The sequence below is a fragment of the Sardina pilchardus genome, chromosome 14, assembly GCF_963854185.1.
Source record: "Sardina pilchardus chromosome 14, fSarPil1.1, whole genome shotgun sequence".
Lineage (NCBI taxonomy): Eukaryota > Metazoa > Chordata > Actinopteri > Clupeiformes > Clupeidae > Sardina > Sardina pilchardus.
The window spans coordinates 18,696,658-18,719,345 of record NC_085007.1 but is presented as its reverse complement, the minus strand read 5'-3'; the positions used below and the strand labels follow the sequence as shown (position 1 = coordinate 18,719,345).

The window sequence follows — 22,688 nt, the reverse complement described above, 5'->3', positions numbered from 1 at the left end:
TACATGACAAAAATTACTGCTGTCTCAGTAGAGATGTTACCATGTCACCCATTAAAATTCCTTACGTAACCCTTACCTTGCACTGTGTGTCCCCCGGGGATTGTGGGAAGGGTAAGGTGCAATGTTGTATCTGTAGTCTGCTGAGGAGGTGTGTTTGGGCATGTGAGTGTCTTTGCACATATCCCGAGGTCACGGTGGTGACTGAGCAGTGGTGTGTGACAGTCAGAGATGGCGGTCCTGGGGTCCCTCGTCCAAGCCTGTGCCGCGGCCTTCCTGATGCAGATGGTGGCTGCTCAGGTCTATGATACCAGCCTAAATCTCAGTGAGTACTACAGATAGCGTTTTGCTTGTCCTTACAACTTTTAGATTTCCATTTGCCTGTGTTTGGATACTCAGTTCAGATGCAGGCAAATGATCATGGATGGATGAAGTTTAGATTCAGGTAAATTATCTGCTGTATGGAGTAGTTCTCTCAGATCAGAACTGACATTTTCAAAACTACTTGTTCATTTCCACATCATCTAGTCACTTCTGCATAGTGTAATTTCTCATTACAAACAAACAGCAAATGGTTTGGGTACATCCATTTGATGTCGTACAATTATTGTCTACTCTTTTTTGCATTATAAACTGTTACTGCCATGCTGGTCAAAAGATATTATTCAAGTTCTCTGTTTATTGACTGACTGACTGACTGATTGATTAATCAACTGCTAAAGGGAAATAGCAGAATATTGTGTGGTAAGTGAGTGCATAAGAGACACAGAGTAGGATGAGATGAGACTGATCAATGTTTAACCAGTGAAATTGCTGTTCTGAATGCACGTCATCTTTCATGTGACATTTTAGTGCTAAACAAATGTATTATGGCTTTACAACTCATGAAAGGAACACTAACATCCACTTCTCTCTTTTCATTTAGCGTGGCCCTTGTGACTTGTCCTTACCACATACCTAGCAAAATGCTTACTCAGAGTGCATGCCAGTATAAAGCTGTCTGTCATCACATGTTGCAGAACGTGTGCAAAGTGTCATGCCATCCTTTGTCTTATTGTGTGTCTTGTGTTATGTGTTCGTTCCCTGTGAACAGACGGGCGGCACAGGGGTCCTCTTGCGTTCGAGGGTTCCCAGGGCCCTGTGTCCAGTGTATCAGAGGCCCTGCCAAACAGCACCAATACACAGCTGTACATCAAAGGCTTCATAGCTCTGGGCTTCTCAACCATTGGCTTTGGATGCTCACTTGTTCCCATCAAACGTACAGAGACAGGAAATGGTGAGGGCCAAGGCTTTTATAGTCTACAACTCATGACTGAAACCAAGTTATAGCACTGTAGCTATATGCAATCGTGAACATGGTACACCTTCCTGCTCTTGCTGTGGAAGTGCTAATGTTTTTCCATGCCTGATTTTAACATCCATGGCCACCAGATTCCTATGTTGTCTGGCTTGTCTGATTGTTTTCTTCCTTGATCGTGATAGGCTTGTTCTTCCAGTGGGTTTTCTGCTCAACCATGTGGCTTGAGTCTCTCCCTGTGCACTTTCTCCAGGGAAGCTCAGAAACATGGCTCCTCAGCGTAGTGGCAGGATGTCTGTATGGCATAGGTGAGCAGAGATGAAATGGACACTCACTCAGATGGGTTGTGTGTGTGTGTGTGTGTGTGTGTGTGTGTGTGTCAGAGTGTGCAAGCATGTGTCTATGCTGAATTGCATAACACAATATTATATAGTTTTATGAATATTAAAACTTGCTTCTTTCGATCGTAAAGGCAACCTCACCAATGTACCAATCATAAACACGATTGGCCTAGGACTTGGATTTCTGATCTGGTCAACATTTTGTCTCCTGATGGGCTGGGCCAGTGGCAGGTAATTTGCAAGACCCTCCTCCTGCAGTGACATGATGCATTTGTTGACCATGCCATGGCAGCACTTTAAATGTTTTTTTCTTAATGAAATACAAAGATTAACCAAAAAGATAACAGTGGCAGTTTTATGGGCACTTACTCTTTATTAGGTGTGCTCTAGCGAGTAATGGCTAGATTGTGATGCATGGTCTGCTTATTCTACCCAGATTCGGTTGGTTTGGACTTGATCCACAGGATGTAGCAAGTCCTGTGTTGAATTACATTGGAACAGGTCTGGCAACAGTCAGGTACGAAATCACCCTTGTTGACGTTAAGGCCGTCCAAAGAACATTAACAACACATTTGTCTTCATTAGTGTTTGTGTCAAAAGAGGGTTTCACACAAACTAAGTATTTTAACTTTCTGTCCTGATGGGGAAGAAGTAAGGGCGTACAGTGTATCGGAATAAAGCAGACAGTGGTTAACCGGAAATATTCTTTGTACTGTAGTTAATGTGTACATATCCAGTCAGAGTGTTTAGCTTACAGAACTTGTGTGTATGTTTGTAATGATATGTGTTTTTTCTCCCTTTGCTTCTGAAGTGTGGTGATTGTGTTCTTTATGAAAACGGAGACGATAGCCAAGGACAAGGATGAGGAAGCAGATGATGTAGAGCCCCTCTTTGAGAATGAGACTGACAAGGGTCATGACAGCAAAGTATGTCTAAAAAATATATTACAATCCTTGAATAAATCTGCACCAAAAATGTCTCATCTGACAGATCTTCACTTTATTATTGTTGATTTTCTTCAATTAGCTGGATTGCCTAGTAGATGAGTGCATTCTGGCTGAGTCCAAAGAAGAGACTTGGGAGGACAAACTCAGCCCCCTTCAGAGAAAGATTGTGTAAGCTATACTATAAAACAACTGTCTTACTTCCGTCTATGTATTTTTTATATCAGTATTTATAGACATAGTTCAATTATGAGATAAACCAACAAATGTTACACAATAAATACATTTATTATTTATTCTAATGTTTGACCAATATTATGAAATATTCTACTCTCTCCTGTAGGGGCTGCTCTCTGGCTGCATTTGCGGGCATTCTCTATGGATGTTGTTACACACCAATCATCTTTGTGAAAAACAGTGCGATAAGAAACGACACACATTTCGCAGGTGCCAGTCAATATGGTATGTGTTGAACACAATTGTGCAAAAACAGTTAACGTCAAACTGTACCATTCCTCTATACCAAGTCTCAAACACATACAGTATAGGCTGCACATGGGTGAACAAATGCACATGCAGTCTTTCAATTCAGCCCTAATCCCATTGAATTCCGACAGATCTGGATTACATTTTCCCGTTCATGACTGGTGCTTGTGCTACGACGGCTCTAGCATTCTTTGTTTATTGTGTAATCATGAAGAACAGACCTCATCTTCCTTCAAAATGTATCCTGCCAGGTAAATAGAAAAACAAAATTGCTCTAACTTAAAATGTAATAAAGCGGAGTTCATGACCTAATATTTTTGATCACTAGGACTGCATTAGCCTTCCTGTTGTGTTTGTTCATGTTTACCATTTTTGTACTTCCGGTCAAAAATGACAGCTGCATTATAACTTGGTGTGTGTGTGTGTGTGTGTGTGTGTGTGTGTGTGTGTGTGTGTGTGTGTGTGTGTGTGTGTGTGTGTGTGTGTGTGTGTGTGTGTGTGTGTGTGTGTGTGTGTGTGTGTGTGTGTGTGTGTGTGTGTGTGTGTGTGTGTGTGTGTGTGTGTGTGTGTGTGTGTGTGTGTGTGTGTTTGTACGTGTATACAGAAGCACAGATACATAGTTTTCAATCGGTCAAATATGACCATGAACACAACAGGAGGGTTAAATATGTTGAAGTAACTGTGAGGATACACTCACATGGTTAACCCATGCTGGAAGTTATAATCAAATGGTATTTCTGTAGTTTATCATACCGTATATTTCAATCTGCTGCTTTCTTTCTCCTAGCTTTTCTTGCAGGATCCTTGCAGTTTGGAAGCCAAATTTCCTGGTTTTTGTCCTGTTATTATGTTGGAACTGCTATAACATACCCTATTGGTACAGCTGTGAGTACACACACTAAACATAATTAATAATTAGACTGTGTAATGTTCAAAGCATTTATATGACAATTCTACAACATATGGGCTCTTATTATCAACATCATTAATATCAATTAACCATCAATAATATTCATTTTTGTAATAGCCTTATACATCGGTATACACTAACAATCAGCAGTACTGACGTTGACAACACAACATAATATACAAGGACAACATTGAGAGGGGCAGACAACCATAGCAGCAACACAGAGAAAGCATCAACAAGAAGCCATCAGAGAAGGGGGAGCACTGTTTACAAACAGCGTCACACCAGTCACTTGTTTCTTTTATTGCCACTAGTCTCAGATTTACAGTAGGCCTATACATTGACTGGCATTCAGCCCACGAAAACCAGAAAACTCATACAGTTGAAATATTTTATCAACCATTTCACTTGGATAATACACTCTATTTATCTTACAAGATATATACACAAAGAATAACCGACAATCAGACTACCAATGTGGAGAAAACTGTCAGCCACCAAGATTTTGGTCTCCTATCTTGAATTTGAGAATTGTAGCTTAATAGTCACCCATCCACATTATTAAAATTTAAGCAATTAATCCAAAGTTGCATACTTGTAGATTGATACATTCCAAACATAAAATGCATGACAAATCAACTGAAATGGATGTCTATTGTCCATTGGTGCTTTGAAGTCTGTGCAGAGCCAATTTGCCTTTGCATTAGAAGTAACAGTACTAATTTTGGATCCTTCCTTGAACAGGACCAAACGGCATCAGGTCCAAACAGGACCAAAAATATAGCTTTTGTGATTGGCTCTTTCATCATCCAATGTTTGTGTGTCCTTTTTTTCTATCAAGACTGGTTGCTTCAGGATTGAGTCATATAGTGCACAGCCAGAGACTTTTGAAACAATCAAAGAGTTCCACATTAGCTTCTTGATTGGAGGTTATCAGTCACAAATATCTCTCCCTTTCTATTCACGATGCAGTATACAGTATGTGACATAATATGTCATGTTGTGATTTCTACATTCTCGTGTAGGCCTAGTACGGAGGACGGAGACAATTTCTGGACAGATCCAGATTGCCATTTTACAATGAAAATCGCTGTTTGTGGATGTAGTCTCATTCAGAACTTCAATATGTTGAAATTGTATTGCTTTAACAGTATGAAGGACTACCTAAAATTGTGAGCTTTAGAATAAAGATATAGTGAAGAAGTGCTTTTGAATAACTGGTTTAAACTGTGCTTAAGGCCTACTTTATATGGAGCTGAAGGAAGTTTGCTTGCTGTTTTAAATGCCATGACAACATTTGGAAAAATGTGTTCGCAGGGACCTGCTCTTGTGTCGTTGGCATGGAGTGTATTTTGCTTCCGAGAGATAAAGGTAATTTTAGCATTTCCTGACGGCGCCACAACACACAGATAGTTGTCGTTTTTACTGCAAATATAGGCTATTGTGTCATAAGCCCCAACAGCGATGGACTTGAGATGGCCTAGACTATGTTGCCCAAATATTGTTTTATCATTTGAATTGTAATATGTGTTATTTGCATCTCTTTATTCTTTTTAGGGAGTCAAGAACTTCATTCTGCTTGCTGTTGTTTTGTTCACTGTTCTTACTGGTATTATACTCATTTCAATTTCAAAAATAGGCTAAATTAAGCTTCATCCTGAAGCAAACTGTAATATTTGTAATAATGTAATAATGTTGATTGTGTTGTTGTTTTAGCCTTTGTGTTGTTGTTTTAGCCATGTTTAACACTGTAATAAAATGTAAGACCCTCCTCTCCCCAGTGTGCTGAGCTTGTTATTCGGGACTTCATTACCCATAATGCAGTTTGATCATAACAGTGGGAGTGGGTAGATTTTTTTTTGCTTCGCCTGTGTGAAATGTGCATGCGTGAAAGAGAAAGATAGTGAGGGAGTAGGCGAAGGCTGAAGACGAATCCAAAGATGAGGTAGGATCATACACACATAATATTGTTATTTCTGCAGTACGTAACTTTATGGTGACTTGACCGGCAAATATTGCCACGTTTCTGTCAACTACCTTCATATGATTTCGTATTGCATACAGGAAGTTTTAAACAGACAAGCTGCAAGCTAGATACCGACGTTAGCTCGCTAGCCATGTTATGATGATGGCTGAAAGTGACATAGCCCAAACAGACAGACCTGTCGTTTAATGAGTGGTTAATAGGTACCCTGCCCTGATGTATCAGCAACCAAATGGACATTTGTGTTCAAGTTCCCCTTTGACGTTAAATGACCGTACTGATAAGGGTCATTCATTACTCGCATGGAAATGTATCATAAGGATAAACCAGCTTTTGGCCAGGTATTAGGCAGCTAACGCTTGCTAGTTAGCCAACTTTCCTGTAATGTCAGGCGTTAGCAATCCGAGAGCTAAACGGATGAACCCAAACTTTACAGCTGCACTAATTGTCAGTCATTTACAGGAGCCAGCCTGTTAGCTCGCTAATTCATTGTAGAGTAACGACCTTTTGAACTCATAGAATAGTGTTTATTGATCTTAGAGGTAAGTACAACGTCAGCTAACTAAAACGTTGGCTATGATAAATTGTTTAACACATATTTCACTTACTGTTAACAGAATATACCTAGGCCTACGTGTTTACATTAGCGTCGGTAAAGTTGAGTTAAAGTGAACGTTACTCGTCGGTCGTGAAAGACTGTAGATTTAGCTTAGATTAATGGCGTTGCTTAGAGTGTGCTAACTATTATTACACCAAATATATGGTGAAAACTCTCATTAGCTACACATTGGAAATGCTTAACTCCAACGTTAAACGCTGTCAGAAACACACGAATGATACTTGACCATTGTGTGTGGTGTCCCCTAGTCTGGGGACCCGACGAACCTGAGAGCGCATTCTAGCGCCAGTCAAGCTGACCACAATTCAGTTGCGCAGCGTTGAATTTGAACAGTCGTACTCTCTGTTTACTTTCCTTACAATTTCCGGAAATATACCAGTTAAAGTTGTGACCTGTCCTAGTATGATACTGAGAAATCGTCAGAAAGAGACCCCGCTAGGTATGATTTCAGTTGCGATGTGACGCGTCTATCTGTCGTGCTCTCAATGACATGTCCTTTTAAAGCCACAAGGAATGTCATATTCCATTATTTGAAAGCATTATTTTTATCCCATTATTTTACTCATAAAGAAAAGTACTATAAAACATTAGAATCGCACTTGTGTCATGAATGATACATTTTTGGTCAAAAGGTTAAATGTTATACTAAACTGGCATAATGTGCACTATATTGCCAAAAGTATTCGCTCACCTGCCTTGACTCACATACGAACTTCATCATTTTCTTAATCCATGGGGTTTATTACGATGTTGGTCCACCCTTTGCAGCTATACAAGCTTCAACTTTTCTGGGAAGACTTTCCACAAGGTTTAGGAGTGTGTTTATGGGAATTTTTGACCATTCTGTCAGAAGCGCATTTGTGAGGTCACACACTGATGTGGGATGAGGCGACTGGCTCTCAGGATCCACTCTAATTCATCCCAAAGGTGTTCTATTGGGTTGAGGTCAGGACTCTGTGCAGGCCAGTCAAGTTCATCCACACTAAACTCTGTCGTCCATGTCTTTACGGATCTCGCTTTGTGCACTGGTGCACAGTCATGTTGGAATAGGAAGGGGCCATCCCCGAGCTGGGCTTTGTCCCTTATTTCCAGTGGAAGGAACTTCGAATCCTTCAGCATTCATCGAGAGATTTTGGACAATTCCATGCTCCTAACTTTGTGGGAAGTTTGTGGATGGCCACTTCCTGTTCCAACATGACTGTGCACCAGTGCACAAAGCAAGGTCACGTTTTCTAGCCAGCTCCAGCCAACAAAACACCTGAAAGAATGAGTTGACATAGACCGAAAGTTTCACTCCCCCCAGCCCTCCTGTCTTTAGATTTGCAGTATGTGAATTTCATTTAACATCAATTTTGTACTGTTCAAAAAAATGTACATGCTTTGTAAATGTACAGGCACTCCAAGCATGCTATTAGGATCACAAGATACTGACACAGACCTGCCGCAACACAGTCAGATGATGTACATTTTAGATCGATCACCACCACATCATGAGAGATTACAGGTTTTGGAGGAGAGGTTGCACTGTTGCTAAGAGCGAGTCTTTGAGTGCACAGTATATGCTCTGTGAAATATGGGCTGTGCAGCCTTCTCCTGTGGCCTCAGTGCTGGGTGGAATACTGATCAGGCGCAGGCTCACAGCGAGAGCATTCAGAGGGAGTGAGGCCTCTCCAGAGGATGAGTGCAGTTTGAGTTTGTGTGGCGTGGGTGGGTGGGAAGTTTTTTTTTTTTTTTTTTTTTTCCTCAAGCATGGAAAAAGGCTGAGAAGATGGAAAGGGAGAAAGAACAAACACTTTGGGTTTCTGCATTACCCACATTTTAAATTGTGAACATCCTTTTCGCTCTTTTTGTTTTTCCCCACCACAAACAAAATCAGTTGGTGGCGGTCATTCCTAATCTGGCATTAAGAGATTTGCGGTGTTTGGATCTCTTTTGCTGGACAGTTAGTATGTTATGCCATAGTTGGGCCCTGGTCCACCTCTCTTCTTTGGTCAGGGTAGTCTTTAATCCTTTCTTCCCCACCGTTGTTGTCCTTCCTTTGACCTCTGGGATGACCGCTCTTTTACTCCTCTCTCCTCTCTCCCTTCTCCCACTCTCTCACTCCCTATGCCCCCTCCCCTTACTGACTTGTTCCGCTTGTCTTCTCCCTGTCCACCTGTGGCAGGCTCTGGCGCGCGTGAGTGGGTATGGCTCCAGGCGATGTGGCGACGGAGCAGGGCAGCAAACCGCAACAGCAGCAGCGGCTGAAGGAGAAACGCCCGGTGCGGCGCCCGGAGGGCGACTGCGAGGCCGACGGCACCTTCGTCTTCCAGGCCCAGGAGGCCTGGAAGGACTTCCACAACTCCCTGCGTCAGTTCTACGAGGCCGGCGAGCTCTGCGACGTCACGCTGAAGGTAGACCCCAAACAGCACAGCACAGCACACTCCGGTTGCTCCCTAAGGCCAAGGCTCCCTAACACCTCCATCCATCACACACCTGCAGGCTTTCTGTAAACATAAATAAACGCTTCTAGTGTCACAGAAACATTGAACACTCCTACTACATGAGCCTGGTAGTGATGACCACTCTTTAGCCTTAAGCTCAACTTTCTTTTCTTTTATTCCTGGTCCCGTCCAAGATAAATCGACTGTGTGCACTGCCCTCAGCATTGAATCCGGCTGTGGACGAATGCCTTAGTGAGGTGGACTGGTTGAATGAGCTGAGTTAGTGGGACAGCTGGGCTCATCAGCGTCAATGTAAAAAAGAGTTTTAATTCCCTCCCCATGGTGCTGACAATCCAGAGTATTAGCCTCGCTTTCCATGTCCTCAGTGGGGCTTTTGTACTGTATGTAACCAGTCATGAATGGATGGAAGTGTTTCATTCAGTGGCAGTTCTTTTTTTTTTTTTTCTATTCCCTCAAATGCAGTCTGTCAGCAGGTCTCTAGCGGTCGGTTGAGTGGTGAGCAGTGAGCACCCACTTCTTCCTCTCTGGCTGCCACAGGCCTACATTTGATCTTTTGATATTTGACCTTTCAGTACAAAGAGGAATCTTAACTTGGAGAAAAGCATGCTTTGTTGTGGAGCATGGATCATGGCAAAGCTTAATCAGGATGTTCTTAGCTGCTGTACTGTGTAAATGATTGAGTGCTCCCTCATCTTGATGTAATAACAAAGACCACATATTGCAATTTGATTATGGCAAACTGTTGTCTTTTTCTTGTTTTTCATTTGTATCAGTCTTGATGTAACATCTTTCTATTTGTTAAGAGAAGGCTTGTAAAAGTACACATATTTGCTTGAGCCGTTTAGAGTCTTCTGCTTTAGGTTTTATTTTGCATACGGAGATTGTTTTAAATAGTTCCAACACAGATATATCAAGTACTGTAGAGTTTAGTCAATTAACATAAAAAGACTATACTATATTTCTGTTACACATCAGCAGTATTGTCAGTGAATTGTAGGTTAGCAGTACTTCCAGGCTTACTGTACCAAAAATGAAGCGAACCGTAGCTTCAAAACTGGAAACACACCGAACCGTGATTTTTAGGAGTTATAGCAGGACAGAAAGACACTTTCAATACCGTTCACGGGCCCATTACATCTCTTTCGCTGTACACACCGCTTTCTGTCTCTAAATATGTCCAACACATCCCAACACAGCATAACGCATTTGAGTAACAATGAATTTAGCTTTTCGAGGCACCCAAAGCGCTTCACTTCCCATTGGTTGTTGTCCTATGCAGGTGGGCAGCCGGCTGATCCCCTGTCACAAGCTGGTCCTGGCCTGCGTCATCCCCTACTTCCGGGCCATGTTCCTGTCGGAGATGGCCGAGGCCAAGCAGGACTTGATCGAGATCCGCGACTTTGACGGCGAGGCCATCCAGGACCTGGTGACCTTTGCGTACTCGTCGCGTCTGTCGCTGACCGTGGACAACGTGCAGCCGCTGCTCTACGCCGCGTGCATCCTTCAGGTGGAGCTGGTGGCGCGGGCCTGCTGCGAGTACATGAAGGCCCACTTCCACCCGTCCAACTGCCTGGCCGTGCGCACCTTCGCCGAGAGCCACCACCGCGTCGACCTGATGGCCATGGCCGACCGCTACGCCTGCGAACACTTTGGCCAGGTGGTGGAGAGCGAGGACTTTCCCGCCGTCTCTCCGCAGCACCTGCGCACGCTGCTGGCCTCGCCCGACCTCAACATCCACTCGGAGACGCAGGTCTACCAGGCCGCCATCAAGTGGCTCAAGACCAACCCACAGCACCACGACGCCTGGCTGGACCAGATCATGTCACAGGTCGGAGCAGCTGCCAGATCAAAAATCATAATCAGGATTTATTTGGCCAAGATTGAGATCACGATTATTTGACTCTATTATTCAAAACAATTACTCAACTATTTTGGTCAATTTTCTAAACATTTGAATTAAACTGTGAAAAGTTCAGTATAAATATAGTTCAACTTAAAGCCCTAAACCATATTGATGATATGAATGTAAGTGAGGATGGGATGTACAGTAGACTATTTTATTTTGAGTAAATAGGGTGTTCTACATAGGTGGAATAGAAACAGTGGAACATTGTGGCATATTAAGTTTAAATACTTAATACTTGCTTTTATTAATTCATTGCTGGTTCTATGGTTACGGTTATGCTACTTAGCAGTCGCGTTTGTCCAAAGCGAAATGTTTGAAAGTGTATAGTGTTAGTATATGGATTTCTGTGCTAGTTTGTGGTGTATTGTGCCATGTGTGTGTCCCGGCTTCAGGTGCGTCTACCGCTGCTGCCAGTGGAGTTCTTGACGGGTACAGTAGCCAGAGAGGAGATGATCAAGAACAGCCTGAGCTGCCGCGATCTGCTGGACGAAGCCCGCAACTACCACCTGCACCTCAGCAACAAGAGTGTGCCGGACTTTGAATACACAGTCCGCACCACACCACGGAAACATACCGCAGGTACTTACAGTACATACACCCACTCATACACATACTGTACACATACTCATACACAGACCTGGCTGTCTAACTCGCTGTTGTACCCATTTCTGAATGGTTTCCCATGCTGACTGACTGACTTGTTTTCAGTGGCTTTGAGTAATCGGCTTCAGCACTGCCCACTCAGCTGTCATCATCAGTGTCACAGTTAATCTCATGTCACTGTGATGTAATCTGATTTAATATCCTTTTAGTACGGAATGAGCAGTGGATGATGGCGACGCTGGTTAATCTGACAGTCGTTGTTATGAGGCAGTCGTGTGTGTGTGTGTGTGTGTGTGTGGTGTGTGTGTGTGTGTGTGTGTGTGTGTGTGTGTGTGTGTGTGTGTGTGTGTGTGTGTGTGTGTGTGTGCGCGTGTGTGCAGTTTACCCCTTTCATACCAAGCCGCCTGACCAGGGTTCAAGCCTGATTGATTTTTCTGTCTGAAAGGAATAACCCAGGTTGACTGACCCTACTTTGCAGCCCACCCCTTGAGAATTGGACATGGGTCAGATAATCCTGGTTTGAAAGTGTTATAAGAGTGATTGCATGAGAGTGCGCGAGACCAGGGAGAGTGGGTGAGTGACCTTTGCCCTCTCCTGCCCAGGTGTGCTGTTCTGCGTGGGAGGCCGCGGCGGTTCCGGAGACCCCTTCCGCAGCATCGAGTGCTATAACATCAGCAAGAACAGCTGGTTCTTCGGCCCGGAGATGAACAGCCGACGGCGCCACGTTGGAGTCATATCAGTCGGAGGTGAGGAATTTGTAAAGTCAGCCGAGGAGAGAGAGAGAGAGGGTCTGCATGTTTGCCATTCTCTTTGAGCATGAGCTGGGTTACCACCAGTGCCAGAGGACACTGAATCCGGATGTAACAATGAAAAATTCAAAATTTCTAAATGATTTAGCAAGGTCTCTTTTTCTCCATTCAGTCTTGCTAATCTATCATGCATCTCCGGCCCATCTCAGTGTCACCCGCTGAGCATGCATGCGCTCCAGGCCAAAGCAAAAAATAGAACCGATGGGAAAGCAAATCTAAATACTAACTCAAACGGAAGATTTTTCCTTTTGTCCCCCATGTCCACAGAACCCAGAAAAATCAGTCTTTTCCACTGTGGTTTCGTATCACTGCGCGCTCTTTTCGCAAGCACCTCCAACGTCGTTAAATTTAGCCCATGGGCCCTCAGATGTGTTATGTGGGCTGCTCGGCGAACAGACGGCGGCTTGACTGGAGCGCTGCCACCTCCCCACGCGTTAGATGTGGTCCGAGGCTTGCGTTCGCTCGCTCGCGCTTCAAGATGCCTAACGACGCCTCCACCAGGGTCCAGGGGGGCCCCTCCGCCTTCCACACGCGTCTCCTCCCCGCCGGCACGCCTGGTTAAATATTAAAGCCACGCTCTCTCTCCTTTAAGGCGGAGGAATCTCGCCGGGGCCCTTTCATCGGCTCGTTTGTTTTCATGTGGCGCCGGAGTCGGCATCTGGTCTTACCACGGAAGCCTAGGGGATTTGGGGGGGGGGGGGGGGGGGGGATTGGAATCGAGCCTCGCTGAAATTCACCCAGGCCGCAAACATGTCTCAGAATGTGTCCGTAACGCACGTGTCCAGATCTCTGAGCTCTTAACACTAAATGTGGTCTTATGATCTTGGGTATTAAGTTGTGATAGTGTTGAAGTGACTTCTATACGTCAGTCATTACTAGTTATTCGATTATTCAGGAGTAATATATGGACACAGTGAGAATACCCCAGAATTCTACAACTGTGTTAAGTATCTGCACTGCGTAGTTGTATTCTCCCTCAAGGAGTAATAATGTGCACTGCCACTGTTATTTATTTGTATAATATATATGTATGTATATGTATATGTATGTGAGTGTAGTGGCATTGATGACTTGTGTGATTCCTTTCAGGAAAGGTCTATGCAGTTGGTGGTCATGATGGAAGTGAGCATCTGGGCAGCATGGAGATGTTTGACCCACTCACAAATAAGTGGACAATGAAGGCCTCCATGTACATCAAGAGGTGTGTTGGAAGGATATTTCTTTAGTTCTTATGGGTGCATTTAAATGAAAGATCTGGTGAAGGTTGGAATGTCCTTTGCTGTAAACAAGGGCTTGTGTGCCTGTGTACACATACGCAAAGATCAGACTGTTAATGTTTTTTTTTTTTTGGTGTGTGCGTGTGTTTTGTAAACGTGTGTGTTTGTGTGTGTGTCCTGAAGGAGGGGCATAGCCCTAGCCGCTCTGGGTGGCCCCATTTATGCCATCGGTGGTCTGGACGACAACTCATGCTACAGCGATGTGGAGCGCTACGACATCGAGGCGGACCGCTGGAGCACCGTGGCTGCCATGAACACGCCCCGTGGAGGAGTGGGCTCCGTTGCCCTTGGGGTAAGAACAAAGGATTCTGGGTAATTGCTTTACAGCACCAATTTTGCGTAAAGGAATTTATAGACGCTTATCTCAGAGGTAGATGAAAATGTTCAATTATTGTCATGTTTCCTGAATTTGCAGTGTGGAGATGAGTTGGTGTTTTATCATTTTTTTTATTTGATAAAGATCATAAAGAGTTTTTTCTTTCCTCACACTTTGTCATGATAAAAGCGTACTTCTCATCCAAGTGTAATATCCATGAATGCTTCCACTTGACTCTAATGCAGGTATTTTCACAATAAGACATTACATGTCTGTCATAACTTAAATATTTTTAAGTAAATATATATATTTATTTTACATTTATATATTTCTTTACATATATACATATATTTATATTTATTTACCACTTATGTCTTACACTTTTTTAATTAACAGCTGTTGTGCTTCCACACACAAGGCACTGGTTTGATTTTTGTGTAACGGATGATGTTTCTCGCTCCAGAGTCATGTGTACGCGGTGGGAGGGAACGATGGCATCGCCTCCTTGTCCAGTGTGGAGCGGTTCGACCCTCACCTCAACAAGTGGACACACGTGCACGAGATGGGCCAGCGGCGGGCCGGCAACGGTGTCAGTGAGCTCAACGGCTGCCTCTACGTCGTGGGTGAGTCGAGGAACGACAGGCTTCTTTGATTGAAGTAGTCGATGGGAGGATTAGTGGATGAATGAATGAATGAATGAATGAATGAATGAATGAGGGAGGTGTGTGTGTGGCGGGGTGGGGGGCACTGTTTGTGTGTGTTTGTGTGTGTCTGTGTCTGTGTGGTGGGTTGTCATTGTGTGAGTGTGTATGTATGTGTATGTGTTTGAGGAAGAGTGTTTGTCGGTGTGTATGGTTAATGAAGCTAGTGTGAGTGCAGTGTTTCCCACACATAGACACATTTGTGGCGGTGCGCCACAGATTCAGCACCGGCCGCCACATATTGCGTTTCGTTATTCTTTTATTTATTTATTTTGAAACGCTATTGAAAAACACGCAGCATTCGTAAAGCTGAATTTCCTTTCCCTGCGCTCCCTCTCTGTCACTCACGTGTCTGTCTCTCATACACACACACACGCACACACACAGCCCCTCCCCTCCGTGCACACCGCGGCTGTCTGTCTCCATAAAAACCAACAAGATCAACCCACTGATGCACCTGACGCTGCTCGGGTAGAAGCATAAAGTTCTCCCGCAACTTGTGTAGACTATGCGTGCAACTTAATTACCAAACGGTAGAAGTAAACTCATTCTCCTTGGCCCGCTCTCGTGCGTGCTCAATGGACACCCGCCCTCCACATGCACATATCCAAATAAAACATTCACAATCGTGAACGCATTGACGCACAGAAGACGGTTAAATTACTGTTATATTCGGTTAGCATAGTAGGCTATGCTGCAGACATTTGATTAAAACTCTTGCATTCAAGTTGACTGACCAACAATGTTTTTCAACTCCAAGACTTAAAAGGGCCTGTCCCAAGGAGAAAAAGTATTAGCTTACCTTGAAACTTAAACACATGTGGGGAAACTGAACAGTCCAACCAGTAGAGTATGATAGGCTAAGCTTAGCCTGCTACTTTGTTTAATATTTTGAGGCTTCAACCAGACAGCTGAATTTAAGAAGTGGAGTTGTAATATGAATAGTAGGCTATAATCTGCATAAAATTTGCCGTTATGAATATCCGAAATGTCAGTATATATAATGTAAATAATTACATAATGTGTGTGTGTTTCAAATAAAGACAAGCTTCACATCTTGGTAAAAAAAATAATTTACATTATATGAAAGGAGAGCGATAAAAAGGCGATGCCATGAAAAATGAAAATGAAAAATGAAAATATGGGTGGGTGCAGAGTCAGACATGGGGCGACCACCACACATTGCCTTCTAATCTGTGGGAAACACTGGAGTGTGTGGCAGAGAGTGAGTGGGATGGCGAGTGTGCGTGTGAAAGAGAGAGAGGAAAGGGAGTGTGTGTGTGTGTGTGTGTGTGTGTGTTCCTCACACACTAGTGTACCCTCTCCTAATAAAATAGCGTAATCCTTTTATTGTACAAGAAAGAAAAGTCACAAGTGGAACGTATTTGCAGTCGTCTCACCGTGCAAAGCATTAGTGTCTCAGTGCATTAAGGTGTAAGGTAGCCTGCCCTTGTGTGAGGCTACTGTAGATGAGGAGAGCTACTGTGCCTCTGTGAAGTGGCCATCCTCGTTAATGTTTAGCTCTGCCATGCCATTAGCCCTAACCTTGCTGCTAGCCGTCACATGATCCTGTCTGATCTCTGTAACCGAGAGAGAGAGAGAGAGGGAGGGAGGGAATGAGACGATGAGGCGGGAGGTTAGGTAAAGGTGAAGGTGAAGGTGATGGGGATAGTGGAGCTGATGGTGGTGGTTTGTTTTTACTGATAAGTCACTGATCAGTGGTGGTAAGCAGAGATGGGGTTTTATGGCAAACTGAAGTCATCTGAGGCTTCGACTCACCGCTGAGGCCAGTCTGTTGGATTTGACCCTTATTAGTGACTTGAGACATCGGTATTCTGTTTTTACTGGATGTTTAGTTCTGTTTATAGTATTTCCTTACTTATGTCCATGATCTGATACATGTTGTGTTCCAAAGATTTTCAACAGAGTCAGTGTGCTACAATATTCTTGAGAAAACAATCATTGTTCTCCACCAGTAATCTAGGAAAAGAATGCTTAAAATGAACTTTAATAAGGACATATTTCCTTCAGGGGTTCATACTGAAGCCTTTAATTTTTATTTTTATATCTTTAGACTTCCTGAATCTCAGTGTCCTAGTCCTAGCATGCAGTTCAACACGAGCATAAAAGCGAGGATCAATGTCAACCGTGCACTGAAATGTATGTGCGATTATTTTTGTGTTTAATGTATGTATGTATGTATGTGCGTCCATATGTGTGTTATCTGGGCAGGTGGTTTTGATGATAACTCCCCATTGAGCTCAGTGGAACGGTACGACCCCCGTGCGCATCGCTGGGAGTATGTCGCCGAGCTGACCACCCCCCGCGGTGGCGTGGGTGTGGCCACGGTGATGGGACGTGTTTATGCTGTCGGTGGACACAACGGGAATATCTACCTGAACACCGTGGAGGCCTTTGAGCCCCGCATGAACAGGTGAGGTGCACCTGCATTGGCAACTTTGAAGGAAGAGGGCCGCCATACATCTCACAGCAACGTAGCTAGGTTGTGTAGTGTCCTTGAAATTGGTGGATACGGAGTTGTAGCCAGCTGTTGACATTTAGCTTGAGCCGGAAAAGTAGAACAACTCACAATTTAACGAATTTAACTATTCTGTTTCATTCCATGATCTTTATATCCTATGAACTAATTTTTTCTTTCACAATGATGCCTGTTGCATCGTTAATTTCTCTGTCCGTCTGTCTGTCTGTCTGTCTGTCTCTTTCTTTCTTTCTTTCTTTCTTTCTTTCTTTCTTTCTTTCTTTCTCTCTCTCTCTCTCTCTCTCTCTCTCTCTCTCCCTCTCTCTCTCTCTCTCTCAGGTGGGAGCTGGTGGGCTCTGTGTCCCACTGCAGGGCAGGGGCGGGCGTGGCGGTGTGCTCTTCCCACATCAGCCAGATCCGAGACGTGGGCCAGGGCTCCAGCAACGTTGCTGACTGCATGTGACCCCTCACACACACCTGCACAACCGCACTGACTGAGCACACACCTTCACCAGAGCACACACACACACACACACCTTCACCAGAGCACACACGCACACACACACACACACACACACACACCTTTACAAGAGCACATACATACAAAGACACAATGCAATACTCACACACACAGAGACAAAGACGCAATGCCATACATACACACACACACACACACACAAAGACACAATGCCATACACTGTACACACACATATACACACACAAGGACACAATCACATGTATATACAAACACACACACTCACACACAAATAAAGACACGATCACATGTGCACACAAACACACAGACACAATCACATGTATACACATACACAGGCAATCGCAAATATGACACTGTCATTCTTTAAACATGCTCACACAATCAGTATAAATGTTGACTGTCAGTAATGCGCACACATACACACACACTCGTCATGTGGTGAGACTGAAGCATTTGTGGAAAACGGGTGTTCCTCCAAAATGTACTATCACTCATAATGCTCTGACAAAAAAAAGCCCCCCCTCACAAACACTCTTATTTCACTCTAGTGCTGTGCTCACCGTAGTCATTTCCGGGCTAAGCTCTTGCTTCGCTGTAGTCGCGGGGAGTCGGAACGCAAAGCTTCCTGACTGATTCCTGAACATTCCTCAGTACCGCAGGGTGTTGGCTGGTAAGCTGTCGGGTCTGCAGTAGCCTCGCTGTGCCAATGAAGACAAGGTCATTCAGTAAAACTCCCCAAATTGAAACGGCCACAAATAGCACAGGTGACCCATTCACTCCCCTGCCTGTGCTTAGACAGACAAACAGACTCCCTGGCAATGGACCTTAGCTGACTCGGACATGCTTTCCACCTTTTCGCTGTCTGCTTGCGTTAAAAACAATCATAGACGTGAGACATGAGGGCGAGAGAGAGAGGGAGAGAGAGAGGGATAGCAACGCAGACTGGTGGTGGGAAGGTGCAATGCGAGAACATTGAAACTTTAAACACGGTTATAGTCTTAGAACCTGATACTGCCAACACGTTCTGCAATAAGAGAGGCCTGTGACTGGCTGACAGTGCTGGACGAGACCGAGGTGCCAGAGGCCTTTGGGTGCGACCCCACTGGCTGGTCTCTGCTCTCGGCACTCCCGAGGTATGGTCACCTCAGAGCCCATGTCAGACACACAGGGCCTTCCACATGCTCAGAGATCTTTTAAGAAGAAGAAGAAAAAAAATATATTATTCTGCACTGGTTCTGTCAAAGTCGTCACTCATTGTGCACTATTTTCGTAGGATAGAATGGATATTTGAATATTTTTTTGTCTTTGTCAAACAAGATGCTTGGAAGAAAAAATGAACCATGCTATTTTTTGGAGATATTTTATCAGCGATGTTTACTTCCCTTTCTGGATTTGCTCTTAACTCTTCTGCCATGAATTGCATGCGTGAGGAAACGGGTTTGTTTTCCCCTAGCGTATCTCACTCAAGGCATTTCCTGAGTGATTCTATGGGCTTGATCTTTTTTTCCCCTGGACCGCAGCATTGCTTTGGTGAGACCAAAATGGTTGATGTCTCACTCCTCGTTTGGTTTCTTGCTTTGCCGTACCTGTGCGTTTTTGCGGTCCTTTTTCATTCCCAGGCTCACGAGCCATGCTGCTGTGGGTTTCTGTGCAATCAATGACAACCTGACTGACTGTTGTGATATTTTATTTTTACTTATTTTTTTTGCATTTGCCAGCTAACCTCAGTGCCGCCATGTTCCTTTTGTTTTATTTTGTTTTGTTTTGTTTAGTCTTGTTGTTTCTATTATCCTGTTAACCGTGCCAGTAAACCTCCTCTCCTCCTGTCTTCCCCTTTGTTCAGCCACTGCAGAGGTGGGCAGTAGGCCGTGATGAGGCCTTGTGAATAAAGTCTTATTCAGTAGAGGAGAGTAGAGGGATTATTGAAAGCTTGAACTTGTTTTTTTTTTTGCTCACATGCCAGAAATGAGACTGTTGTGTGGTCTCACTCAGAAGCTCTTCCTAGTAGTGGTCTTCTTTGAAAGCCTTTTCAGCTTACACTCATGGATGCATTACAGTTGCTCATTAGTTTTATCTGTCTCAAGCCCATCAATATGGAATAATAATAATAATAATAATAATTAAAGAAAAAAGCAACAGCTTTCACTGATAAATCAAGTCAGGATATATTTGTGGTGAAGATTCATATTGTTATCATATGATTTACAGGACTTGATTATTTGTGTGTGACACTTGGGTGGTTTTGTGATTCCTACCAGGGAAGGTGGGTGGTGTGATCTAAAAGAGTGGTGTAATGTACCTCTAATTTATCTAGTGGACAGGTAGAGCTTCAGCTGTTTGTTGTTTTTAGATGTGTACAGCTACCATGGCACTAGCTAGAGTTTCAGACTACAAAGACCTGTTGTATCTTCTCTGGTCACTTCAGCAGAGCAGGGCATCCCTGGAGTGATGTTTTGTAAACATGTAATGCTTTTCGTACTGGTTTGATATTGTATCTGTGTTGTATATTTTTGCTTGAAAATTTGTTATGCTTTTTTCATTTCTTTGTATCGTCTTAATAAAGATAAATATTGAATATGTGGATGCTTTCTGTGATCTTTTTTTTCTTTCATAGCTTTTTAATCTGATATGTTGAGATATACAGTATTCACCATATGAACAATTTGGACACAAGTTTGATGTTACTCATGTTTGTACTTAATAATGATGATGATAGCACGATAATGAGGCATTTGTAGTCGCAATGGTATTTCCCATTATTATAATAGGCATAATTATTTTTAAAACATTTAAAAATTTGCTCTCAGGTGAGTGTAAGTAAATCAACCAATCAGTCACTTACACAATGTAGTTAGTCCTTTACAGAGACAGCAACGTAGAAACCAAAATGAGATTATTATTATTATTTGTTTTTTAAATCAGGTTATGAAAATACACGAAGACACAGAAAGGAGCAATAGAAGTGGATGTATGGGACTGCAATAAAATACAACTGAAAGGTACATTAGAATTCTGAAGGAAAGACTGATAGACAAAGATTCTATACAAGTACTGTAGTGCTCTATAGCCTAAAGATTATATATGATCCTTGCTGACAATTTAAGAATATAAAACACATTTTAAAGGTTCTGTAGAACTGCTAAAGAATGGTTATTTCAACAACTTTATGATGATAACTTGTGTTATTATATGACTATGATCATCTTGAATGAATGTTTCAGAATGGAGCCACATATCAGGGAAGCAACACAGTATGACCTTTACATCAGAAAAACACTGAAGAACTACCTTTACAGTATTGCCTGCCCATTTTTCTTTTATTGTTTTGTGGGTGGTTTGTTAAAGTCAGCGCAAATTTACCGTAAAAATTAGTTAAAAAGTAACAGTCAGAAGTTTGGTAAGTTTGTTGTATAAACTTTATTGACTGGTAGTATGCTGCTATAAAGGATTTTAATTGCCCACTTCTGAACTTTGCTTCTAGTTCTATCACAGCCATTTGTGTGTAGATTAGTGTGTATGTTTTTGCTTCCTGACTTTCCCCATAAACAGTCATTGAAATGTGTGTGTTTTTTTTTTTTTTTTTAATCAGAAATCATTTAAATGTGTTGCCATTAGGGGTTATTAAAAGGGCAAATGCTCTCTACTTTTCCCCTCTCGTGCCTATGGCTCTACCAAATAGTAGACCTACAGTAATTTCCCTCATATAAGCCGCATTGTGTATAAGCCGCAGGACAGTGTTTTATGCAAGTTAAAAAAAAAAGCACATATTAACACCATATTAACTGCCCCCTGTATTAACCTCATAGCGGAAGAAATTTAGCAAAATCAATGTATAAGCCGCGGCTAATAGTCGGGAAATTACGGTAAAGTACAATACAAATACCTTAAACCACCATTATTACAGTGCATGAAAATGCACTGTACTGTTCTTCCTAGGCTTCTTCTTCTTCTTCTTCTTCTTCTTATTATTCCGCTTACCAAATTCATTTTTTCTATTCAGCTTGAACCGTTTAACTTAGAAACTTCATTCAAACGTCGCAACGTAGGTCTTAAATAGGGGAATGCTGCTAAGTATTTTTCAACTTTGTAACTTTTATACTTTTTAAACTATAAATTAAAAACTATTAAAAATTTCCCCATAGACTTAACATTGGCCTCTATGACATCACAATCGGATCATTAAGCAATTAGAATCTTATGCCAGGTGGCCAGCTCCACCTGCAGCAGCTCTCTCTCTCAGGCTTTAAGCATACAATCTCTCTGTGAAGACTACATATCCTGTTGAACTCTCTTTCCACAACTGTTTCAAAATAAAAGTCCTCACTGCAATAATACACTATTAAATCATTTAACCATTGAAACTACTCAACTATTTAACTGTTCAACTATTCCAACTGTCGGTTATCTTCAACTATGCCTTCAGTCAACTACATGAGACCTCCATGTACATAGCAACCATTAAAATTAAGCGTTTATGACCGTTTCCATAGCAACCAACATTATTTTACTATAGTAACTTCTTTATTCCTGATAGTGGCAGCCATGGAAACCCTATCAACAAATGTTTCAAAATAGAAGTCCTCAGTAACAAGTTAGCTAGTTAGCATGGTTAGCATAGTTAGCATTGTTAGCATTTTTTAGCATAGCTGCTAGGAATGATTCGCTAAGTTAGCTAATCAACCTAGTTAGCATTGTTGACATAGTTAGCATAGTTAGCATTTTTAACATAACTGCTAGAAATCATCAACTAAGTCAGCTAATCAACCTGGTTAGCATAGTTAGCATGGTTAGCATTGTTAACATTACTGCTAGAAATCATTAGCTAAGTTAGCTAATCAACCTGGTTAGCATTGTTAACATAGTTAACAGTGCTAACATTGTTAGCATTTTTACCATAACTGCTAGAAATCATTAGCTAAGTTAATGATTACCATAACTTAGCTAATGATAACCAATGGTTATCATTGTTAGCATAGTTAACATCTGTTTACAGCATCTGTTTCTAACATTTGTTAGAAATCATTAGTTAGGTTAGAACTGGAATGTTTAAGCTTTAAACTGTCTACCTTCACACTATCA

The 22,688-nt window shown here is 42.6% G+C and overlaps 2 protein-coding genes and 1 long non-coding RNA gene across 3 annotated transcripts; all 3 read left to right on the top strand.

Moving 5' to 3' along the window:
• The first annotated feature begins 195 nt into the window (after positions 1–195).
• On the top strand, positions 196–2,661 carry LOC134101282 (transmembrane protein 144-like). The gene is made up of 7 exons (XM_062554883.1): positions 196–322; positions 1,091–1,273; positions 1,480–1,602; positions 1,767–1,866; positions 2,072–2,152; positions 2,447–2,561; positions 2,626–2,661. Exons 1-7 carry the CDS (start codon positions 229–231, stop codon positions 2,659–2,661), a joined length of 732 nt encoding a protein of 243 aa, XP_062410867.1. The 5' UTR covers positions 196–228.
• An 8-nt stretch (positions 2,662–2,669) lies between these two features.
• LOC134101125 (uncharacterized) lies at positions 2,670–5,746 on the top strand. Its single transcript, XR_009941348.1, has 6 exons — positions 2,670–2,750; positions 2,923–3,041; positions 3,197–3,316; positions 3,853–3,950; positions 5,293–5,346; positions 5,533–5,746. It is a non-coding gene; the product is annotated as an uncharacterized LOC134101125 (long non-coding RNA).
• A 105-nt stretch (positions 5,747–5,851) lies between these two features.
• klhl8 (kelch-like family member 8) lies at positions 5,852–20,188 on the top strand. The gene is made up of 10 exons (XM_062554147.1): positions 5,852–5,920; positions 8,743–8,971; positions 10,302–10,850; positions 11,321–11,507; positions 12,134–12,277; positions 13,430–13,541; positions 13,741–13,909; positions 14,397–14,556; positions 16,867–17,068; positions 17,453–20,188. Exons 2-10 carry the CDS (start codon positions 8,765–8,767, stop codon positions 17,574–17,576), a joined length of 1,854 nt encoding a protein of 617 aa, XP_062410131.1. The 5' UTR covers positions 5,852–5,920; positions 8,743–8,764; the 3' UTR covers positions 17,577–20,188.
• The last annotated feature ends 2,500 nt before the right edge of the window (positions 20,189–22,688 follow it).

Bases quoted from the DNA above. Each gene is read 5' to 3' on its own strand.
- klhl8 (XM_062554147.1), top strand. From the start codon at position 8,765: ATGGCTCCAGGCGATGTGGCGACGGAGCAGGGCAGCAAACCGCAACAG. The intron at 12,278-13,429 runs GTGAGGAATTTG...GATTCCTTTCAG, and splicing joins TGGAGTCATATCAGTCGGAG to GAAAGGTCTATGCAGTTGGT. The intron at 17,069-17,452 runs GTGAGGTGCACC...TCTCTCTCTCAG, and splicing joins TTTGAGCCCCGCATGAACAG to GTGGGAGCTGGTGGGCTCTG.
- LOC134101282 (XM_062554883.1), top strand. From the start codon at position 229: ATGGCGGTCCTGGGGTCCCTCGTCCAAGCCTGTGCCGCGGCCTTCCTG. The intron at 1,274-1,479 runs GTGAGGGCCAAG...TGATCGTGATAG, and splicing joins ACGTACAGAGACAGGAAATG to GCTTGTTCTTCCAGTGGGTT. The intron at 1,603-1,766 runs GTGAGCAGAGAT...TCGATCGTAAAG, and splicing joins AGGATGTCTGTATGGCATAG to GCAACCTCACCAATGTACCA.